The sequence below is a fragment of the Hippocampus comes genome, unplaced genomic scaffold (assembly GCF_001891065.2).
Source record: "Hippocampus comes isolate QL1 unplaced genomic scaffold, H_comes_QL1_v1.1 scaffold82, whole genome shotgun sequence".
In the NCBI taxonomy this organism is placed as follows: Eukaryota; Metazoa; Chordata; class Actinopteri; order Syngnathiformes; family Syngnathidae; genus Hippocampus; species Hippocampus comes.
Window position 1 is genome coordinate 299,601 of NW_017805135.1, and position 19,310 is coordinate 318,910.

Sequence of the window (19,310 nt, forward strand, 5' to 3'; positions counted from 1 at the left end):
CAATACTATATATTCACTCAGTCAGTCGGTAAAAAAAAATGCGGACACAGTTCCAGGATACATCCACACATAGCCATTTTTAGGGGGTCAAATAGTAAGCATTATTCGGATTCTTGTCTTGTTTTTGACTGGCAGAGTGCTGACAAGGAGAACATTCTCACCAGTTTGACCTCCTCAGCTCCACCAAAGCATGATGAGCAACTCATATTTCATGCTATGTACTGGAATAGTATAAGAATTTCTTAATCTAATTTGTAATACAGTACTATATTCTTAATGTTGTCAATTACTTGTATATTTCATTATATTTTATTACATCTTGAATATTTGCTTGAACTTTTTATTCATATTTTAAAATTTTGATTTGATGAAAAATAATTTGTGAATTTATTATTGCAAATGTTTATTATCATTATTATTTTAGCCATTGATGAAGTTGTTGCCTGTAGCCAGGCAGACCTCAACCGCAACTGCCCAAATGACCAATTATTTTATGTTTAATATGTATATTTCTCTGTTTAATGATTTGAATATATTTGTGAAATAAAATGTATTACTAAAAATACATTATTTTAACCGTCTAGCTATAAATATAGTTGGGGGAAGGGTTGACTTTAATACAATAAAAAAATTGGTGATCATGAAATAAATTATAATTATTCAAAATAATGCTGAACAGCTTTTATTGAATGTATTCAAAATAATCGTTATTCAATTTTATTTACACAAAAATATTTCGTTGTTTGTTTTATTTTTTTATTTTTTCCATCGCCGCGCCTACTTTACTTCATACTGCTCTGTATCAAATATAAAAACATAATAGAAAAAAATCCATCCACTTTATGTCGGTTTGGTATGAAATACATTAAAATAATGGCAAGTGTCTGCCTGATCGTCACTCAACGATACGCGATGACGTCACAGTATCGCTGCAAACCAGTTGCCTCCAGGTGCCGGTAGTGATGCACTCGAACTCTGCGGACGCCGGCTGTCAGACTTCATTTGGAGTAGGAGGTCGCTCAGGTACTAACGGGACCCATACATGATAGTCTTTTTTTTAATTTTTTATTTTAACACACACACACTCACGCGCACACACGCAGGGGTCGTTTTTAGCAAATTTTCGTAAGGGGGAGGGTGGCATGGGCCGTTTTTTCAGTGTGGGACAAAGCGCGAACTCAATTCCGCTCCTGGCCGTCAATTGTAGTAACGCCAGAGGTCCTTGGGTGTCTAAAAAGATTAATTACAAAATAAAGCACATTATTATCCATCTTTTTGAACTAAATGTTATTTGTACCGCCTTTCAGTGCTTTATTTTGAAAGTAAAGTGTGGAAGAAGCTGTGATTAACGATAACTTTGTTCTTCCTGGTGTGTCAGTAACAGATGCCGGCATATGTAAAAACTGTCCTTTCGTTGAGTTTATATCTGAGAATGAATACCAAAATATTATATCAGTCATAAAATAAAAATAATCTTTTTAATAATTGGTGTCGAATCGTCATCGAGAATGAGCTCACACGGCATCACTGGCTGTAACATTAGAAAAGGATCGCCCCCAACCTCCATCATGGTGGCTACTTTAATGTAATTTATCGGAAGAAAAATGTATGGAAAACGTTATTAAACACATATTTTGCTTTTTATTTCATTTCACTGTCACAGAACGAAATTATTTACAGAATGTTTGCAAATGATGATGTATGTTTCCTGAGGCCTACACCATTGGTGCCAGGTGTTTTAGCGATATTTTTAAATAGGAGTCATTAATATTTTTACATTGTGTGTGTGTTGCCTTTTTGGGAGTGCTACACAAACTCTGTGACCTCCACTTGATTCTTGTTACACACCTGTGTGACAAGCATTTCCAGTAGTGAGGTTCCACTGAACAGAGGCGTTCTCCTTTTATGGCGCAATCTGCAATGACCTTGTGGTGGAAGCACTGGGGTTATATTTCACAGAAAAAAAAGATCTCAAGTGTTGAATTTGTGAATAATGTGTCAAAAATATGCTCCGGATTATTCTATACAGTGGTAAATTGACTTGGGTGAAGTAAAAAAAATTGAATCATCAAGGCAGTGTAATGCCCTCAAATGTGGGCAAGGAGAGTCACATTTTCCAATGCACTTTCAGCACTTTATTGAACAGGACAGAATCAACTCATGAGAAATGGAAGCACACACTAGGAGCTGCTGTTGCTACAATTCATGCCCAGATGCTGAAATGCAAACTAACAGATTCCACCTCAGTCGTCACGCAAAAGCAAACTTCAAACACCAAAGATTACAGTGCATACAGTTATTAATTACACTTTATATATGCCACATTAACTGTACTTCCCATAAAGTTCCATTTCCTGTTCTACGGTTATCATCACTGACGTGTATCCAACAGCTCCCTGCAGAGGTCACCACCGCTGAACCTCAACTGACCCCAGCCAGCGCCATCAAGTTGGACCAGGAAGCCTCCACAATGACGTCAATTAACGGCGCATTGGCGGGGCCCCCCAAGGAGAGCATGCAGTTGAAGAAGGAGATCTCCCTCCTGAATGGTGTCAGCCTCATCGTGGGCAACATGATTGGATCAGGCATCTTCGTGTCCCCCAAAGGCGTGCTCTTCTACAGCGCTTCCTACGGTTTGTCGCTGGTCATCTGGGCGGCCGGTGGTCTGTTCTCGGTGGTGGGAGCGCTGTGCTATGCCGAGCTGGGCACCACCATCACCAAGTCGGGGGCGTCGTACGCGTACATCCTGGAGTCCTTCGGTGGCTTCCTGGCCTTCGTGCGCCTGTGGACCAGCCTGCTGATCATCGAGCCCACCAGCCAGGCCGTCATCGCCATCACCTTCGCCAACTACCTGGTGCAACCTCTATTCCCCACGTGCGAGCCGCCCTACGCCGCCTCACGCCTCATCGCCGCCGCATGCATATGTACGTGTGCCGGCCGCTCATCTAATAACGGTAGCAGGCTGTGCACTTGGTAACCGAGACTTCAGCCGGCCGCTTTCCAGGGGAGGTTTTCTTTCTAATATGTTCTATGCACCCCCACTAGTCTAAACATGGCATAGAGAACCTCTTGAGTGACAGCCAATTTAGAGCGTTCTTATTTATCTTCCAAGGCTCATAAAATAGAATATTATGTTTTATGACTATATAAACACAGAAACACCCACGAAATAAAAGATCAGACTATACTTTCATTACACACAAAAAAGTTTGTTGATATCTTATTCCATTTTCAGTATAGCATGGGTTGGTTTCAACCTATCTTGGACCAAAAAATATATAAAACATGCTTTTTGTGAAAACACATTTTATACACAATTACTTTAATGCTCATAATTTTTGCTTTCTATAAAATACCTCAACAATAACGAAATGTTGTGCTTTTGATGATACAATAATGTTTTGATAAATATTCAGCAGTGTAACAATTTTACATTTTGTAGTAGATTTAACGTGACACTCACTTTGATCAATTGCAAACTGCTTTCAAAGGCCGAATTTCCAGAGGTCCGCGATGTTCGCGAGCGTCAAAGCGTGGTTTTGATACACGGTGATCTTATCTGAAATTTGACCTAATGCTGCCACCCGCTGGCCATACTATTTTTTTCTGTTTACTTTCTGAGCTTTCTGATCAAACCAAACAAGTCAACCATGACTTTTCTCCACCCATTCCTGTAGAAAAATGTTGATGGCAATTGCCGTCATTGGAGCTCTTCCGTTGACAACATTTCGCATCAACCGCGCTTGAAAAGTTAATAATTGTGTTTGTGGAATATGCACTCGGCAGAAATATCCATACATTTTCATCCGTCTCGGGCAACTGCCATTTTGCCTGACTGACACTTGTTGATTGAAAATGACATCACAGTGCCCAAGGGATCAAATAATCGTCAGTGCAAGGCAAAATGGCCGCCCACTGAGATGGATGAAAGCCGCAGGATTTTAATTATTCATTCACGATTACAATATTAGTCAAACTTCCGTGTTTAGAACAGTGGTGGCACATACAACCTATTATTATAAATACATTTTTTACTTGACTTCCCCTTTAAAAAGTAATGACATCCCCTCCAGCTTGTGTTTGCTTGCGTGTGTCTCCTCAGGCCTCCTCACCTTCATCAATTCGGCTTATGTGAAATGGGGCACCCGCGTGCAGGACCTGTTCACCTACGCCAAGGTCGCCGCCCTCATCGTCATCATCATCACAGGCATTGTCAAGTTGTTCCAAGGTGAGCCAAAGACAAAAATGGAACCAAACAAAAAACACAAATCTGTGATGAAAAAAATCGGTTGGAATTGGAAAGAAAAATGAAAACATCATGTAAAATATGCGCCAAAAATATGAGACACAAACGAAATACTGTACCCCCCTTTCGGAAAAATATAACAGAGTACAAAAAATACACAATTATTTGGAAAAAAAGCTATTTGAAAAAAAACGGTATAAAAATACTAAATATTTGATTTTTAAAGTTACAAATATTTTGGCCAAACATGCCCAAATATTATCGGGAAAATACATTTCACAAAAATAATACTGAGATACAATATCAGGAAAAATGAGGAAATTCAAAATGAAGGGCAAATCATTCAAAAATTTCAAGACCAAATCACACCGAAATCAAAAACACACAAATATTATGATATTTTTGAGGACAAAAAAAAAATGCACAAATATTTAGGGAAAAAAATAAGGCAAAAATATGAGAAACAAAAAAAAAAAAAAACAAAAAAAAAAAAAAACAAAAAAAAAAAAAAACAAAAAAAAAAAAAAACAAAAAAAAAAAAAAACAAAAAAAAAAAAAAACAAAAAAAAAAAAAAACAAAAAAAAAAAAAAACAAAAAAAAAAAAAAACAAAAAAAAAAAAAAACAAAAAAAAAAAAAAACAAAAAAAAAAAAAAACAAAAAAAAAAAAAAACAAAAAAAAAAAAAAACAAAAAAAAAAAAAAACAAAAAAAAAAAAAAACAAAAAAAAAAAAAAACAAAAAAAAAAAAAAAAAGGATATCAGACGCAGTTACAAAATATGAGACAAAAAAATTGAATGAAAAAAAAATGGGTCAAAAATAAATCAATAAAAGGTTTGCTTTTCTGTTGGTCAGGTTACACTGGCAACTTCGAGTCGTCCTTCCAAGGCTCCACCACAGACGCCGGCAACATCGCTCTGGCGCTCTATTCGGCCCTCTTTTCCTACTCAGGCTGGGACACTCTCAACTTTGTCACTGAGGAGATCAAAGACCCCGAAAGGTTGGTCCCTTTTTTAAATTTAACTTTCCTGCCACTGGATGGGAGCAGTGTGATTCTCATCAGCTTTTTCACAGGAACCTTCCTCTGGCCATCGCCATCTCCATGCCCATCGTCACCACCATCTACATACTCACCAACGTGGCCTACTACGCCGTGCTGGACATGAGCGCCATATTGGCAAGTGACGCCGTGGCCGTGGTAAGGCACAATTTATCAAATCGGGTTTCTAATCAATGCTCGAGCCAGTTGGACTGACCTGATTCAAACGTGAGGGAATTCCCGTCGTGTGTTGAGACTTTTGCAGACCACGCGTTAGGCATGATGAGCTGGACCATCCCCATCGCCGTGGCACTGTCCTGCTACGGTGGCCTCAACGCCTCCATCATTGCCGCGTCCAGGTAGCGTTCGATTCAGCGCTTTTTACTGTCTTGGTGTCACATCCACCATGTTTGCTGGTTGTGTGTCTGCGCAGGTTATTTTTTGTGGGTTCCCGTGAGGGCCACCTTCCCGACGCCCTGTCCATGATCCACACGGAGAGATTCACTCCCATCCCCGCTCTCATCTTCAACGTAGGCAACATGCACCACTCTTTTCTATTCTACCTGAATTTTCTATTCTACCTGAATTTTCTAGTCAGTGCTCTAGCCATCACCATTTTGAACCAATTTGCCAGAAAAAAAAATAAGGATTTCTTTTTCAATCTGGTTCAGACAAAGAGAGATTCTTTATCTTTCAAGGATATCTTAACTCAGGTGGTCATGGTCAAGTAGCCAAAGAACAAATCAGCATAGCCCCCCACCCCCCACCCAAAAAAATTTTGGAACGCAAGATCAATTCCTTTGTTTTTGTTGTTTACTGAAGAGTAAATAAGCGTTATGACAACCAAAATTAATGAAATTCACTTGATTTCATAAATAATGTCTGTTCCATTACTTTAGCTCACTAGAAAAAGAGGCTGGCTTCAACAATAGGTTGAGTTGTTGAACACCTTCAGTTCTAAATAGCCTGAAATAAATTTGCCTGATGATTCATCTTTTGATCGAGAGTAGCCAGATGAGGTGGCTTGGGCATCTGATTAGGATGCCTCCTGGACGCCTCCCTGGTGAGGTGTTCCGGGCATGTCCCACCGGCAGGCGGCCTCGGGGACGACCCAGCAGACGCTGGAGAGACTATGTCACCCAGCTGGCCTGGGGAACGCCTCGGGATTACCCGGGAAGAGCTGGAAGAAGTGGCTGGGGAGAGAGAAGTGTGGGCTTCCCTGCTAAAGCTGCTGCCCCCGGGACCCGACCCTGGATAAGCGGCAGAAAATGGATGGATCTGAAAGCCAAAAAATGTTCACTATACAATAAAAACAAACGGATAGACCTTGCCATCCCAATACTTTTGGATGGGACTGTATGCTTTTCTTGTCAGAGCTCAGGCTGGTTAGTTCAAGGATAGCTTTTAGCCACCACAATTCTCATCCAATCTACTTCAGACATTAGGGGATTTTTGGAGGCGCGGGTGCGGCGGGACAGCAACGATAAAATGATGTGATGGGAGATTTGTTGCTTCCAGTGCTTGATGTCGCTGATCTACTTGACGGTGGAGGATGTCTTCCAGCTCATCAACTACTACAGCTTCAGCTACTGGTTCTTCATGGGCTTGTCCATCGTGGGACAGATCTACCTGAGGTGGAAGGAACCGCAACGACACAGACCGCTCAAGGTAAAGCATCGTTACTCTCACTTTAACAGCGCACGTCCCAATTCATCTTCTGTTAACGTTTGGAATGATATTGAAAATGTTTTTGTGTGCGCGTTACGCAGCTGAGCCTGTTGTACCCGCTAGTGTTCTGCATGTGCACCATTTTCCTGGTGGCCGTGCCGCTCTACAGCGACACGCTCAACTCCCTGATCGGCATCGCCATCGCCCTGTCGGGGTTGCCCGTCTACTTCTTGGGCGTTTACCTGCCCGAGTCCAAGCGCCCACCTGTCATCACCAAGCTGCTGCGTGAGTTTCCTCGTTATTTTAGACATCTGGCTGTGGTTTTGTTGTGGTGTTTATGCTGATTACTGTATTTAAAATCAGGTTCAAAAATTTTGAAAACCTATCATTTTATTTGTCAAGTATGCACTCAAGTGTCTTTTGTCAGCTACTGGCTGAATAATGTGTGCCGCTGGGTGAACACAAATGATTTCTGATGAGATTTCAGGATTTAATGAATTCATGGACAAATAAAAGCTTTATTTTGCATTTTAACAAATTGTTTTGGCAAACAAAAAGTTACAGAAGGATTTTCCATTTTCACTTCAAATGCACGTTGAGAATCATATGAAAGACTTCAGCCATTAAAAATCAATGGCCGTTTTTTTTTTTTTTAAGTTAAAAATATATCATTATTTAGATCCTGATTCCATTTGTCCTTCTTCCAATCATTCTGTCACACGTGGGATTGAATTAATTCAAGAAAAATACTTTTGGGAAATTCAAGTAAAATGGTACCATTGAAGTATCACGTGTTTCAGTTCTTTGATAAAAATCGTATGTGGCTTGTGTGTGCAGGTTCTGTGACCCGCTGCACTCAGTACACGTGCTTCTGCGTTGTCACCGAGTCAGACAAGAGTGAGTAAAGAGACTCCACCAGCACAGTCCCGATGCATAATGGTGAAACAAGAAACAAAGAGGTCTGTCTTCTTCTTGTTGAAACTTTGACTACTTTTGCGGAATCAAGCGGGAAAATAGTGCACTTACGTTTCTTCTTTTTATTTATTTACCATTGACGCCAACGACTTGCCTTGCGGCTTCTCTTCAAGCGGTTTTCTTTGCTGTGTGTACTCATCCAATGATAGTGTTCTTGTAACTTTGTAACCTGTGGGACACGGTTAACAGGTTTCAGGATTCATTCAGGTCAAGTTCAACGATGCCTGCCAGACAAATGCACTTTTTGAGCGCTTTGATGCAACATACACAATAGGAACTGCTGAGGAGGAAAAAAAAACTCTTGTATTACCGGTATATTGTTTAATAATATATAAACATTGTCCCTGTCCAACCTAAAACATGTATTTCCTTTATTTATTTTTTGCTATCGTCTAAATTTTTGGTTTGCAAAAAAAAAATGTGTTTGGAATGAAAATATGGCAACAAAATTGGAGACACTAAATTCATGTCTAAAAAAAAACAAAGTAAATAAGAGTGAGTTTGGGATGTTTAATCAAATCAGAATATAGTGACTTGCAAACCATGCTCAACCTATCTTTTATCGAATACACTACAAAGTCACACAGGTGAACAGGGAACAGGTGGGTGCCATGGTTGTCGCTTCCCGTAATTGCTCAGTCATTCACAAGCAAAGATGGGGTAAGGTTCACCTCTTTGTAAACAACCGCATAAAGAAAATAGTTGAACAGAAGTTAAAAGGCAGCATCTGGGATGGTGTGGGGCTGTTGTAGTGCCAATGGCATACATAACACAGACATCTGAGAAGACACCATTAATGCTGAAAGGTACAGACAGGTTTTCACTTATGAACAGATGTTGCCATCCAAATGATGCCCCTGCTTATTTCTGCAAGACAATGCCAAACCGCATTCAACGACAACTGCGTGGCTTCGTAGTAAACGTGTGCGTGTATGAGGCTCGCCTGCCTGCAGTCCAGACCTGTCACCCATTGAAAATGTATGGCGCATTATGAACGCCAAAATAAGAATCAATGTGTTTTGCAAGAAAGTAGTTTTAAGGGATTCACGCAAGAAGCAGCAACATCAGTAAGTGCTTTTAACATTTATTTTCAAATCTGTTATACACATATTTACAAATTAATATCCAACAAGCATTCTAACACATTCAACTTCAACAAACAAAAACGTGGACCAAAATTGACGCTCCCCAAATGTCGGTCCCGCAACACAACACAACCCCACACTTCCACAGTATACAAAACACTCTAGAGCACATATGCAATTGAACGCACTGCACGCGAACAGCACAAAGCATACCGAACACACATACGCACAAATGTACTTAGAAAAATAGAAAGGACCAATTTGGATTCAGTCGGAGTCGTACTTGTCCGTGTCGCCGTCGTCGAGGTCCCGCTGGTGGTTTTGGTGGTGATCGAGCTGTTGCAGCAGCTCTTGCTGGTAGCGTTGCCAGCTCCTGCGGTATGAAAAGTGCTCCTCCTCGTTGTCATCCTCATCCCAGTCGTCTGCAACCCAACAGGAACGGGCGGGTAAGCGGCATAATTGGCGCCAACATGAAAACAACCCTTCCCAGCTTTTGCTTTTTTTTTTTGGCAACGCTTCCTGCGTAAGCAGTCGTCACTTGCATGTCGGAATTTCATTTTTGTGCTGAGATTTTTCCTTACTAATTTTCGCCAATTTCTTTCCCAGATATTTTTGTGTGAGTTTTGTTGTTGTCATTTTTCATATAATCTTTTGTTGTCATTGTTTCCATTTTTTCCTAATTAAATCTGTGTTCCTAACCTTTGTCTTTTTGTCTGTGCGTGCATATTTTGTATAATGGTATTTTTGTCAAAGTATTTTCATGTTTTTCTGTTTTACTCATTTGTATTGGTGGGTGGTATCAGCAGCCTTCACAATACCCGATACCTCGAAACAAAGCTGGTATCAGCCCGATAACAAGGTACTCACCCATCTCTCTTAACAACAGTGGTTAGCTTCTTTTAATGGTGGAAAAGAATCACATTTATTTGTACCTATAGCATTAATGACATTAACTGACATTACTTAATAAGTAATAACTGACATTACTTGCAATAGGATGAACGCTTTTGAAATTTGAGGCAAAGACCGTGTTGGCGTTCGGGGGTTCGGTAACAAAAAGACGTACGCCCGTAGCGTTCCTCTCTGTCGCTGTCGTCGTCATCGCTCTCATCTTCGGGGTAGTCGTTCCTCCAGTTGTCTTCCTCATTCTCATCATCCTCGTCATCATATGTCTCACCCTCGCCAGCCTCCTCCTCGGGAACCTGATGACGGCTAATTCCTTACTCCGGACTTCAGGAGACCTTCTTAACACCCTCTTATACATACACACTCGCAATGCATACCAGTTGTGTGTGGTCTGCGTAGGCCCTGACAGACAGGATGTCGTGGATCCATCCCGGCGTGGCGGTTTCCTGGTAGTAGAGATCGTACACGTAGTCGCTGTCGTGTCCTTCCTCGTTGGCGTCGTCGTGTGGCCAACGTCGGTGTTGCTGCTGCTGCTCGTGGATGCACAGGCGCTCTCGTAGCATCTTGGTGTTGTTGCACAGGATCACGTCTGACTCTTGGATCTAAAAAGCATGTTTAACATTTTGCAAGGTGCGCTTGCATGTCTTTAAAACAGTTTTGTGCGATAGCTTTCTTCTTAAAAAGAAAATCGATTGTATTTTTTCTTCATATTTTATATTTACTGTCTCATGTTTGTTTTTCATGTTTTTATATTTGTCTACAAGTTTGATGTCATTATATTGTCTTTCTTCGTAATATTTTGGTACTTAGCCTATTATATGTGCATTTAACACACGCTTGCTCACTCACTCACGCCAAACTATTTTTTACTCTTCTATTTGTGTATTGTTGGATATTTTTGTAATTGTCTTTGCACAACAGCTTTGCTTCAACCGCTTATAGGGAACGTTTTGACTTGGTCCACTGCCATGAGCAAATCTAACACATTTCTTGTCATCCTATTGACGCAATCCAATCCTCTTGCTCACTAGAATCATGATGTGAAATTTTTAGAAATCTGTCCTCCTAACTTCTTAATGGAGGTGTGTACATCCAAAATGTCTTCCTCTCACCTTGCTGAGGGATTTGTCCTGGTCTGGGAGATCTTCGTGCAGGAGATCAACCACCTGGACTTCTCCATGACCTAAACACTTCTCCTGTTTCCGCGCATCTTCCTCCTCCTCTTGCACCTCCACCGCTGCCACTGTGGCGGCATCGCCCGCCTGGTGATTCGGCGTGTGGGTGGGTAGCGTGAGGCCAGCAGTAGTGCGGTGGCTAGAGAGGATCCGGTAACGCTCCTCACGCCGGATGCCCAATTTGGCGCTGCGCAGGTCGCTGAAAATGCGCTGCGAGCTGTTCGCGGACGGCCGCAGGGCATGCGCCACGCGGGGTCGGGCCAAGGCCTGACGGACCTCCGTTTGCACAGGGGCATCCTGAAAGGGGGAAGAGGAGACACCATGAGGTGGTCTTTTTTTTTTTTTTTTTTTTTTTTAAGCGTCCGTTTTCATTTTTGTACTTTTCCTTCATTACGGTTTTGGCTAGCATTTTTCTTATTTTTACCCTTTTAATGTATTTTTTTAAATCGGATGTTTCAGTGTTTTCTTTGTTCCCGGGCCCATATCTTTAAGGCCTTTGAAGCATTTTTTAATCAATTTCACACTGCGGTCTTTTAGTGTGATGACAAAGGGCGATATACAAACTTTTCATCATTTTTGAAAGCATTTTTTTGTTTTTCTTTGCTTTGCTTCTGAATGTCTGCTTCTGAATCTGTTGTGTTTGTAAATAATTTCAGGTGCAATGTCTTTGCTTTGTGTGAGGCACGTTGAGGTGCCTTGTGTATGAATGTGCTCTGTTAAAACAAGTGCATCAACTCACCCAAAGTGTTTAACATCAAATATTTAATCACCTTTTTTAATTGATGTGCCTAACTGATTATTTTTTTGTTGCCTTAAACATCTCATGATACTGGTCATCACCACTGCTAAAATTGATTGCATCCTGGGTTAAAAGGATCATTCAATTCAATACATTCCCTTTGACCACAGAAATAAAAAAAAGTATTTGGTTCAGTTTAATTTAACTTGGTTGTTGAGGCGCAGAAGCAAACATAACATCATCGGCATTTATGTCATATTCCTATCGCGCGATGACGTCAGTCGACGTGACGTACGATTTCCCGGCTAACGGTTACTAGCACAGCTTATAACTGCTCAACCTTGCGGCGCGTCGGGTAAGAGAGCTACCCCTCATTAAGGGCGTCAACGTGTCTTCCGCAGACGATAAGGAGACAAAAGTCATGTTAGGGCTGCTAAAAGTGCTCTTTTAGCGTTTTTCTTTACGTCGTGGTAAGGCCACCGGGCACTTTGCTCGTTAGCCGACACCGCGGCCATCTTACCTGTGTCGCTACAGTGGCCACGAGTTTGAACACTGACTTCTCTACGTCGGCCTCGCCGGGCTCCGGTGCCGTCTCGCCGGGAGCCTGGTTCGTCTCCGGTCGGATACGCTTGCAGGCGAGCAACAAGGCGTCCGCCGGGTCTGTGCCCCGCTTTCGCTTTACGCGCAGAATGGTGGCATTAGGCTCCATGTTTGTCTGTCGCCTGCCTGCGTGCGTGCGATGCTTTGCCTGTCTGGCACTGTCTGTGTTTGTCTCTTTGACGTCACGTGACACAAAAGAGTCCGCAGCCCCGCCCATCTGCTGGGCGCGCGAGTTTGTGGTGGTACGCAACAAGGTTGTAATAGTTTGGGATTTTTCATTGTCCCATACTTTGTTTTTACTTAGTTTTGAATATTGTTTTTAGAAATTAAATTAGTTTTAATTATATTTTCGACCAGGTTGGTTCATTTTTTATTTTTTTTCACATGCTTCGTTTTAGTTTAGTTTGTATCGGTTCATTTTTAACACATGGGAGTATTTTTCGAGTGCAATATTTTTTTTTCAAAGATGACTAAATACTGTGGATTAAATTCAACTACAATTTCCACAACTATTTGACTTTCCTTCTGTGTTATGGGTGTGTACAGCAATGCCTTGTTTGAAGGGAACAAGGATGTGTGGAAGGATGCAGGCATGGGGTAAACAAGGATGCATACAAAGGAGGAAGAAAGGGCATAAAGTGGGTAGGATAAGTGAAAGAAAGGTTGAAGGAAATGGGATGGGTAATGGAAGGAAAGAAAGAAGGAAGGATCTATGAAAAGGGAGAAGGCATGAATGAAGGAAACAAGCTCATGGCAGGGAAGGAATAGAGATGGTGTGAAAAGGAGGAAGGGATCCAGCCTTGCTTTGATCCTCACGTCCTCTTTTCTATCTACCTCATTTCTTTACTTCCTAAAGTAAGTTAAAAAAATATACCAAGACCACCTTGTTTACATTAAACACGTAAACACAGGACTGAGCAGGTTGGCACATGTAAATGGCGTGAACTTTATGATGCAACAACCTAGAAACTGCACAAAATCACTTCCTCTCATTCAGCCATTCACACAAACACGACTAATAATTTTTCATTCTAAACATTTATCCCTTACATAATTCAGATGCAGTTAAGAACCAAACCAATGTGGGTAGATATCATGTGATCAACTAACACACTATTTTATTATCTATTGTACAAAAATATGAAAAGAGCATACAATTAACGGAAATGTGACAGTGTCAAGGACAAGTATAAAACATTAAAAAGTCTAAGTGTCCACATTCTTAGGACGGAACCCAAACGTTGCCGTGTGTGTCTGGAGCCTTGTTGTATGGAATGTTCCAGATCCAAGGTTGATCTGTGGAGAAAAGGGGGGAAAAGGAGCATGACTTCATTGAAAGGTATTTTTATGACATGGCATACAGACACACACACATTGTAATAAAATGTATACCGTTAGGGGTGTAGCATGTTGGGGGTAGATCAAATGGCACGGGGAAACCAGAAGATGACGACGAGATGGGAAACGGGTTTTTCTGAACCGGGAACGTCTTCATGTTCTGCAAGAAAATGACGGTTACCGTCTTGTCTTTCAAAATAATGCACTTGAGCATGAGCAGTATCGTGTGTGTATACGCGCGCGTGTGTGTGTGTTTTCTCACAAAGGCTGAGGGCACATAGAGGACGCCGAGCTCATAGGATCGAACCATCACCTGTGTGTTGTTCTTCTCCAAAGCCCCCCACGCTGCTTTGGACAGGTTGGCGCTATAATTATGGGAATAATTATTAATTATCATTTTTATTGTATGTGAACCATATCCACGTAAAAGAAAAAATATACACATGCCCTAAAATACACACCTAATTTTTCCTCAAAATAATTGGACCAAAATGCATCTATCCACCAACCTGGTGACAAGGAACCATGCGAGCTGAGTGAAATCGGGTGAAGCCCTCATGTATGTCTTGATATGGGGCATGGCGTGAGTCCGCCCGGTTGCATCTGCCTGCCATCGGCTACACATACACACAAATACCCTCTCAATATTATTAAAATATCATTTACTTTGGTGCAATAAATTCACGTGGGAGATCATACTGAAAGTAGGAGTGCAGCCAGAGTTGCTTCTGCGCTGTCTGGATGCTGTAGGGGAGCGAGCCGCCGGCTAATGAACAAAAGGACTCTCAATAAATACCTCGAATAAAAACAATCTCAAAATAAATGCTCAGAAAATAAATAAATCACCAGGATAGCCTTCCAAACTTGTCCTGACATCTTCCACTGATGGATACAACTGCAAAAGAAAACAAATGATGAGGTGTCAATTATTATTCGAGGGTCGGGCTTTATTTGAACACTGACAAACATTACTCCAAGCAAATTTAGGGATATTGGGCTGTCGGGAGAAATTTCGGAATGAAATGAAAATGCACCTTTAATCGTGAACTTCATTTGATTTGGCTTTGATTTGACTTTGTTTGAGATGACGCCTCACAGTTTATCAACAGTGTCTTGCTGTTGTGAGGCTTCAAAGAGGATGTTCTCAAAAGGAAGTGGCCACCGAGCTTTGAGTGTCATAGCGTGTCATCAACAGGTTGTAAAACGGAGATATAGAAAGACTGGAAGAGTCACAGAAAGGCAGAGAAGAGGCCCTTTTTGGAAATAAGATGAAACACCAGTTTTGAATGTTTTCATTCAGCTCTTTGTTTGAGAACAAGCTGTGCAAAAAAGAATTGAAATGTTAAATAATTAGACATGTGCGCACAGAGAAGGTCAAATTAAGTTCAGATTGTAAATGTTACAGTGCATTTTAGATGCTGGTGATGAAGTATACCAAGTGAATAGGGGGGTTGGGCTGAAGAGACGATTTGCCCAGTGTGGTGAGGGTGCGCTGGAACTCCCCCGCCAGCCACTTGGTTTTGTCCACTCCCATGGAACCGATGCTGGAGAATTGTCCCACCACAGGCCACTGGTCCTCGCCAGGGATGCAGGTGGTCTGCTCGTAAAGCAACTGCAAACCGGGGGAGGGGTAAGTGAGAGAGAGAGGGAGAGACAATGTTGTGACAATCATGAAGATTAACACAAGATGACGTTTTTTTGTTTTTTTTACCTTCCTGAGCCTCAGGTGGCCCCAACGCTCCATGTCTGGCCCCACATATCTGCCAGGAGTGGAGCCCACCAGATACACCCTGACCACACATAGACTGGATAAACGTCATTTTTCCTATAATATCGGTCTCTGCGTTACCAGAGAGCGTCGGCGTTTCACACATTCATGTGATGACAAAAATACGCAGAACCCTGTGTATCAAAGCCTCCGTTGGTTTCTCCCCAAACCCTCACGTTTTCTCTTTTACGGCGCACCTGCAGATGAGATACTGTATGGTGATGCCCTGATGGTTTGCGTCATCCGCGTGAACAAATAAATTGTTCCTCAAATAGTGGCCTCTGCAAATTTGCGTGCATGTCTACGTGTGCATTTACGCAACAAGACGTGCCTGGTCTCCGAGAGGTCGTGCTCTTTGATCCGCTGGATCCACTCTTCCAGCTCGGGCGCCCGATAAGATGCCAAATATTCCAGCAGGTCCCTCTTGAAAAAGGTGGGCGACTCGCCGCAAGTGTCGCTGCTGCCTTTTGGTAACCGTGGAAACAGAGGACTCATCCACATCCTGGTAGAGGATTGGGGGGATTAAGAATCAGTCACTCGGACATGAGTTCAAGTTTTAGAAGTAGTGAAAGGGAAGCACCCCTGCGTCTTCTGGTACCAGTCAGCTCGGATGAGGTTGGAGGTTAGGATGATGACTCGGAAGCCCTCGTCATACCACAGCAGCATCATCTTCCTGCAATTAATCAATCCAAAAAGTAAAATCACTGTGTCTACGGATGCAAAACTACAGTAATAAAAAATAAATAAATTCTACTTATAATGAGTCATTCATACGTGTGGTGTGTGCCAAAAGCGATGTCCAACTTGGCCTGTCAAGCAAAAACGTTCATCATTACTCATATTGAAAAGAACAATCCTTTATTTCAAATGCGTTGATGGCCAACAAACACAGCACGGCGACTCAATGATTCGCTGGATGCTTTAGAGCAGGGGTGCCCAACGAGTCGATCATGAACAATCTGTAGCCCACGGACTGGTCCCAAGTCAATGGCCTCACCTCAGATTTTCTTCTCAAAGAGTGTGCTCTACCTGGCAGAAACGAATGTGAGGGAAGGGTTGAGCCTGCTGCACCAGCCGAGCCTTGGCCTCCCGCTTGTCCCCATGGACGATCAGTACGGGACGATCCCTGAGTGAAAATGCAGAGAGAAAATGGCAGAAAGGTCCAGCTGAGCGTCGCCGTCGTTGACGCAATCATTGTGTGACGGGAACTCACCTGAACTCTGGAGGATACTGCTGCACCATCCAGGCAAGGTCGAAGCAGTAGTTAAACTGTGCCGAACAAAAGGTTAAGTGTTATCATTTCTTCAGACTGTAAAAAGCATGGACAGTAATTGCCCCATTATATCAAGGAATACAAGACAAACTGATGGATAACTAGTTTTGGAATTTGAAGTCAATGAAACTATTTCAATCGATTTTTTAAAAATGAGTATGCTAAGAAGAAAATGCTCCATATTATTAAAAGTAGAGACAATTTGTAACTTGGGTACAGATTTTTATCATAAAACATGAAATAGACCCACATGATTTGCTTCATTGATTGAAAGCTCACCTGAACAGACTCTTTTAAGGTGCCAAATAATGGTGAGAGGACGTCTGCAGAAGAAAACGAAGCACAATTAATCATGAGATAAAACATGTAAAAGAAAGCAGAATTGCCTGTTTTAGCCAAGATCGACTTCCAATTACCTCTGATGTGCAGGGCGCCACTGTTGTACTTCCTGTCCAGGCCTGTCACCTTGTTGAGGTAGAACCGAAACATGTCATCTAGGCAGGGAACGCTGGACTCGAAGAAGTCATCGGGTTCGTCAACGTAGTAGACGCGTCCGTGGGGGCTGGGAGGGCGTTCGTCCGCCACTTTCTTGCGTTTGGGACTCGGAGCCTTCCTCACTGGTGGTGGGTTATTCTTCTTTGCAGCATCATCATCATCGTCGCTGTCAGACAGCGCCCAGCCGGAGCCGTCTGACACGTCCAGCTTCCTTTTCCCAGCTAAAGACGGAGATGAGTCATACTTGACGGGGTATGTTTGGTTCTTTGCAGCCTGCTGTCTGGCCTCAGAACCGATTACGAGCGTAGGTATTGGAGATGGTTCCGGTTTCACCTCCACGGAGGTGGCCTCTACTTTGGGGACGGGGGAAGAGAGCGAGCTGTAGTTTGACAAGGACGCTTCAGGGGGCTTGGACAACGTCCTGACTGCAGGAAGCTCATCATCGTCCTCCTCGCTGCTGGAGACGCTCCACTTGCCGTGTTGGCTTGCCTCAGACATATCTGCGCACACACAACTACTACAACCATAAACATATTTTTGGGTTAATTCGTCTCTAATATGATGAGACTTGCAATAAGAACTATGAATATTCAATTATCATAATTTGTAATAAAATAAAAAACACTAAATAATGCATATCTTAAATATAAAATAATAAAGCAAAATATTAAAATATGTTAAGTTATTACAGTAGAGCATTATTAATTATTAAGAAAAAAATCGAATCGGGAAAATAATGTTTACATGCTTTTTTAAAATATATACACTTTTACCCTGTAAAATTAAACTACAGGTGAATTTAAAAATCGAGTAGGCATGGTGTTATAATGTATTTTTTTCCTTTTATTTTTTTGCAAGTTTTCGAAGAGAAAATATGCAAATACAGAACTACGTCTAATCTGGCAATATATACATCGAAAAATAAAGTACAGTGTTCTGGCTGAAATAGTATCCATTCTCAACGCTTTTACTGTTCAGTTTAACCCTTTCCATTGTACATACAGATGTGCAAAGCAGATCGCATAAAATGACTATCAAGGGTGGAAACAGATAGGAGCGGGTGTTGCATTAGCAATAAAATTACATTTATATATATGTTTTACCTTTAAGCCACGCTGCTGGTGTGGATTTAACAACGTAGCGGGTGTAGATATTTCGGAATCAAGAAAACTTCCATTTGTGAGGAGCACAGGGGATAGTAATGTGCCCTTAAAATATATATCCGGGTAGAAACTCTGAATAAGAAACGAGTCAGTGCTTGCACCGGAATTATAAATCCGGGTAGAAACTCGTCAAAAATATTTCTATTTAAAAAGCTTCGGCAGGTGTGAGAAAACGTGCTCAAATGTCACGTTTATTTTTTTTAAAGGAAAAATACGCCAGGTCATTCGGAGATGAGGTTAAATAATTAGACATGCCACTCCAAACTGCCACCTTCAGAAGTTCATTGTTTACTTCTTTGAGTCACAAAATGACTAAATTCTCCTTCGTTGTGAATGAACTGTTTCTTTTTTGTACTTTTGCAACTCCGGTATTTCCCTATTGTGATCAATAACACATTTTATCTGGATTGCCGGATGATCAGTTCATTGTGTAATTCTCTACCAAAATCAACTGGGATAGACTCCAGCTCATGCATGGATTTTAGATTGTAATTTTTATGCTTCTGAATATTTTCCACTCTAGTTGTAATAATATATATTTTAAGATAGCTAAAACAATACTGTGTAATATTCATTGCGAATCGAATTAGAAATAATTAACCAATTAATCATATCAATCCATTCATTTTCTATGGATTATTCTTATTAGGGTCGAATTAGTTTACAATGAACCCGCCATGCATGTTTTTGGAACGTGGGAGCACCTTGGAGAACCTGGAAGGACCCCACTTAAACACAGGAGATGATGCAAACTTCATTCAAGAGGGCCAGACCTGGATTCGCACCCCTACCTCAGAACGGTGAGGCGAATATGATACCAACTGCCACTGATCTATTGTAC

General features: G+C 41.6%; 3 protein-coding genes and 1 long non-coding RNA gene across 6 annotated transcripts; 2 read left to right on the forward strand and 2 right to left on the reverse strand.

The window, feature by feature from the left end:
• The first annotated feature begins 915 nt into the window (after positions 1-915).
• Positions 916-8,273, forward strand: slc7a6 (solute carrier family 7 member 6). Its single transcript, XM_019866546.1, has 10 exons — positions 916-1,023; positions 2,393-2,924; positions 4,103-4,228; positions 5,101-5,245; positions 5,320-5,443; positions 5,540-5,643; positions 5,718-5,814; positions 6,803-6,952; positions 7,054-7,237; positions 7,790-8,273. The coding sequence occupies exons 2-10, from the start codon at positions 2,471-2,473 to the stop codon at positions 7,855-7,857; spliced, it is 1,452 nt and encodes a 483-aa protein (XP_019722105.1). The 5' UTR covers positions 916-1,023; positions 2,393-2,470; the 3' UTR covers positions 7,858-8,273.
• Positions 8,274-8,997: 724 nt separating this feature from the next.
• Positions 8,998-12,606, reverse strand: slc7a6os (solute carrier family 7 member 6 opposite strand). The gene is made up of 5 exons (XM_019866738.1): positions 12,353-12,606; positions 11,031-11,390; positions 10,296-10,520; positions 10,079-10,214; positions 8,998-9,434 (listed from the first exon to the last, which is right to left on the reverse strand). Exons 1-5 carry the CDS (start codon positions 12,539-12,541, stop codon positions 9,280-9,282), a joined length of 1,065 nt encoding a protein of 354 aa, XP_019722297.1. The 5' UTR covers positions 12,542-12,606; the 3' UTR covers positions 8,998-9,279.
• Positions 12,124-15,679, forward strand: LOC109513968 (uncharacterized). Its single transcript, XR_002167903.1, has 3 exons — positions 12,124-12,187; positions 15,176-15,400; positions 15,497-15,679. It is a non-coding gene; the product is annotated as an uncharacterized LOC109513968 (long non-coding RNA).
• Positions 13,351-18,699, reverse strand: tdp1 (tyrosyl-DNA phosphodiesterase 1). Of its 3 annotated transcripts, none has more exons than XM_019866736.1 (16): positions 18,410-18,699; positions 17,228-17,820; positions 17,091-17,134; positions 16,752-16,807; positions 16,568-16,664; positions 16,313-16,347; positions 16,119-16,211; positions 15,870-16,040; positions 15,482-15,560; positions 15,206-15,382; positions 14,617-14,665; positions 14,470-14,536; positions 14,280-14,387; positions 14,033-14,135; positions 13,825-13,930; positions 13,351-13,728 (listed from the first exon to the last, which is right to left on the reverse strand). In XM_019866736.1, the coding sequence occupies exons 2-16, from the start codon at positions 17,802-17,804 to the stop codon at positions 13,655-13,657; spliced, it is 1,836 nt and encodes a 611-aa protein (XP_019722295.1). In that variant the 5' UTR covers positions 17,805-17,820; positions 18,410-18,699; the 3' UTR covers positions 13,351-13,654. The 3 variants fall into 3 exon arrangements, with proteins under 3 accessions (XP_019722295.1, XP_019722294.1, XP_019722293.1); XM_019866735.1 differs by having other exon boundaries at positions 17,228-17,806; positions 18,410-18,698; XM_019866734.1 differs by having other exon boundaries at positions 17,228-17,823; positions 18,410-18,698.
• Positions 18,700-19,310: the final 611 nt, after the last annotated feature.

What these genes read in the sequence shown, in the direction of transcription:
- slc7a6 (XM_019866546.1), top strand. Translation starts at nt 2,471, where the DNA reads ATGACGTCAATTAACGGCGCATTGGCGGGGCCCCCCAAGGAGAGCATG. An exon ending in CAAGTGACGCCGTGGCCGTG is followed by an intron (nt 5,444 to 5,539) that starts GTAAGGCACAAT and finishes TCGTGTGTTGAG; the next exon opens with ACTTTTGCAGACCACGCGTT. An exon ending in TCCCCGCTCTCATCTTCAAC is followed by an intron (nt 5,815 to 6,802) that starts GTAGGCAACATG and finishes TGTTGCTTCCAG; the next exon opens with TGCTTGATGTCGCTGATCTA.
- slc7a6os (XM_019866738.1), bottom strand. Translation starts at nt 12,541, where the DNA reads ATGGAGCCTAATGCCACCATTCTGCGCGTAAAGCGAAAGCGGGGCACA. An exon ending in ACGCAGACCACACACAACTG is followed by an intron (nt 10,215 to 10,295) that starts GTATGCATTGCG and finishes AGCCGTCATCAG; the next exon opens with GTTCCCGAGGAGGAGGCTGG. An exon ending in CAGAGAGGAACGCTACGGGC is followed by an intron (nt 9,435 to 10,078) that starts GTACGTCTTTTT and finishes GTTGGGTTGCAG; the next exon opens with ACGACTGGGATGAGGATGAC.
- tdp1 (XM_019866736.1), bottom strand. Translation starts at nt 17,804, where the DNA reads ATGTCTGAGGCAAGCCAACACGGCAAGTGGAGCGTCTCCAGCAGCGAG. An exon ending in CCTTAAAAGAGTCTGTTCAG is followed by an intron (nt 16,808 to 17,090) that starts GTGAGCTTTCAA and finishes TGTTCGGCACAG; the next exon opens with TTTAACTACTGCTTCGACCT. An exon ending in CTCACATTCGTTTCTGCCAG is followed by an intron (nt 16,348 to 16,567) that starts GTAGAGCACACT and finishes TTTGCTTGACAG; the next exon opens with GCCAAGTTGGACATCGCTTT.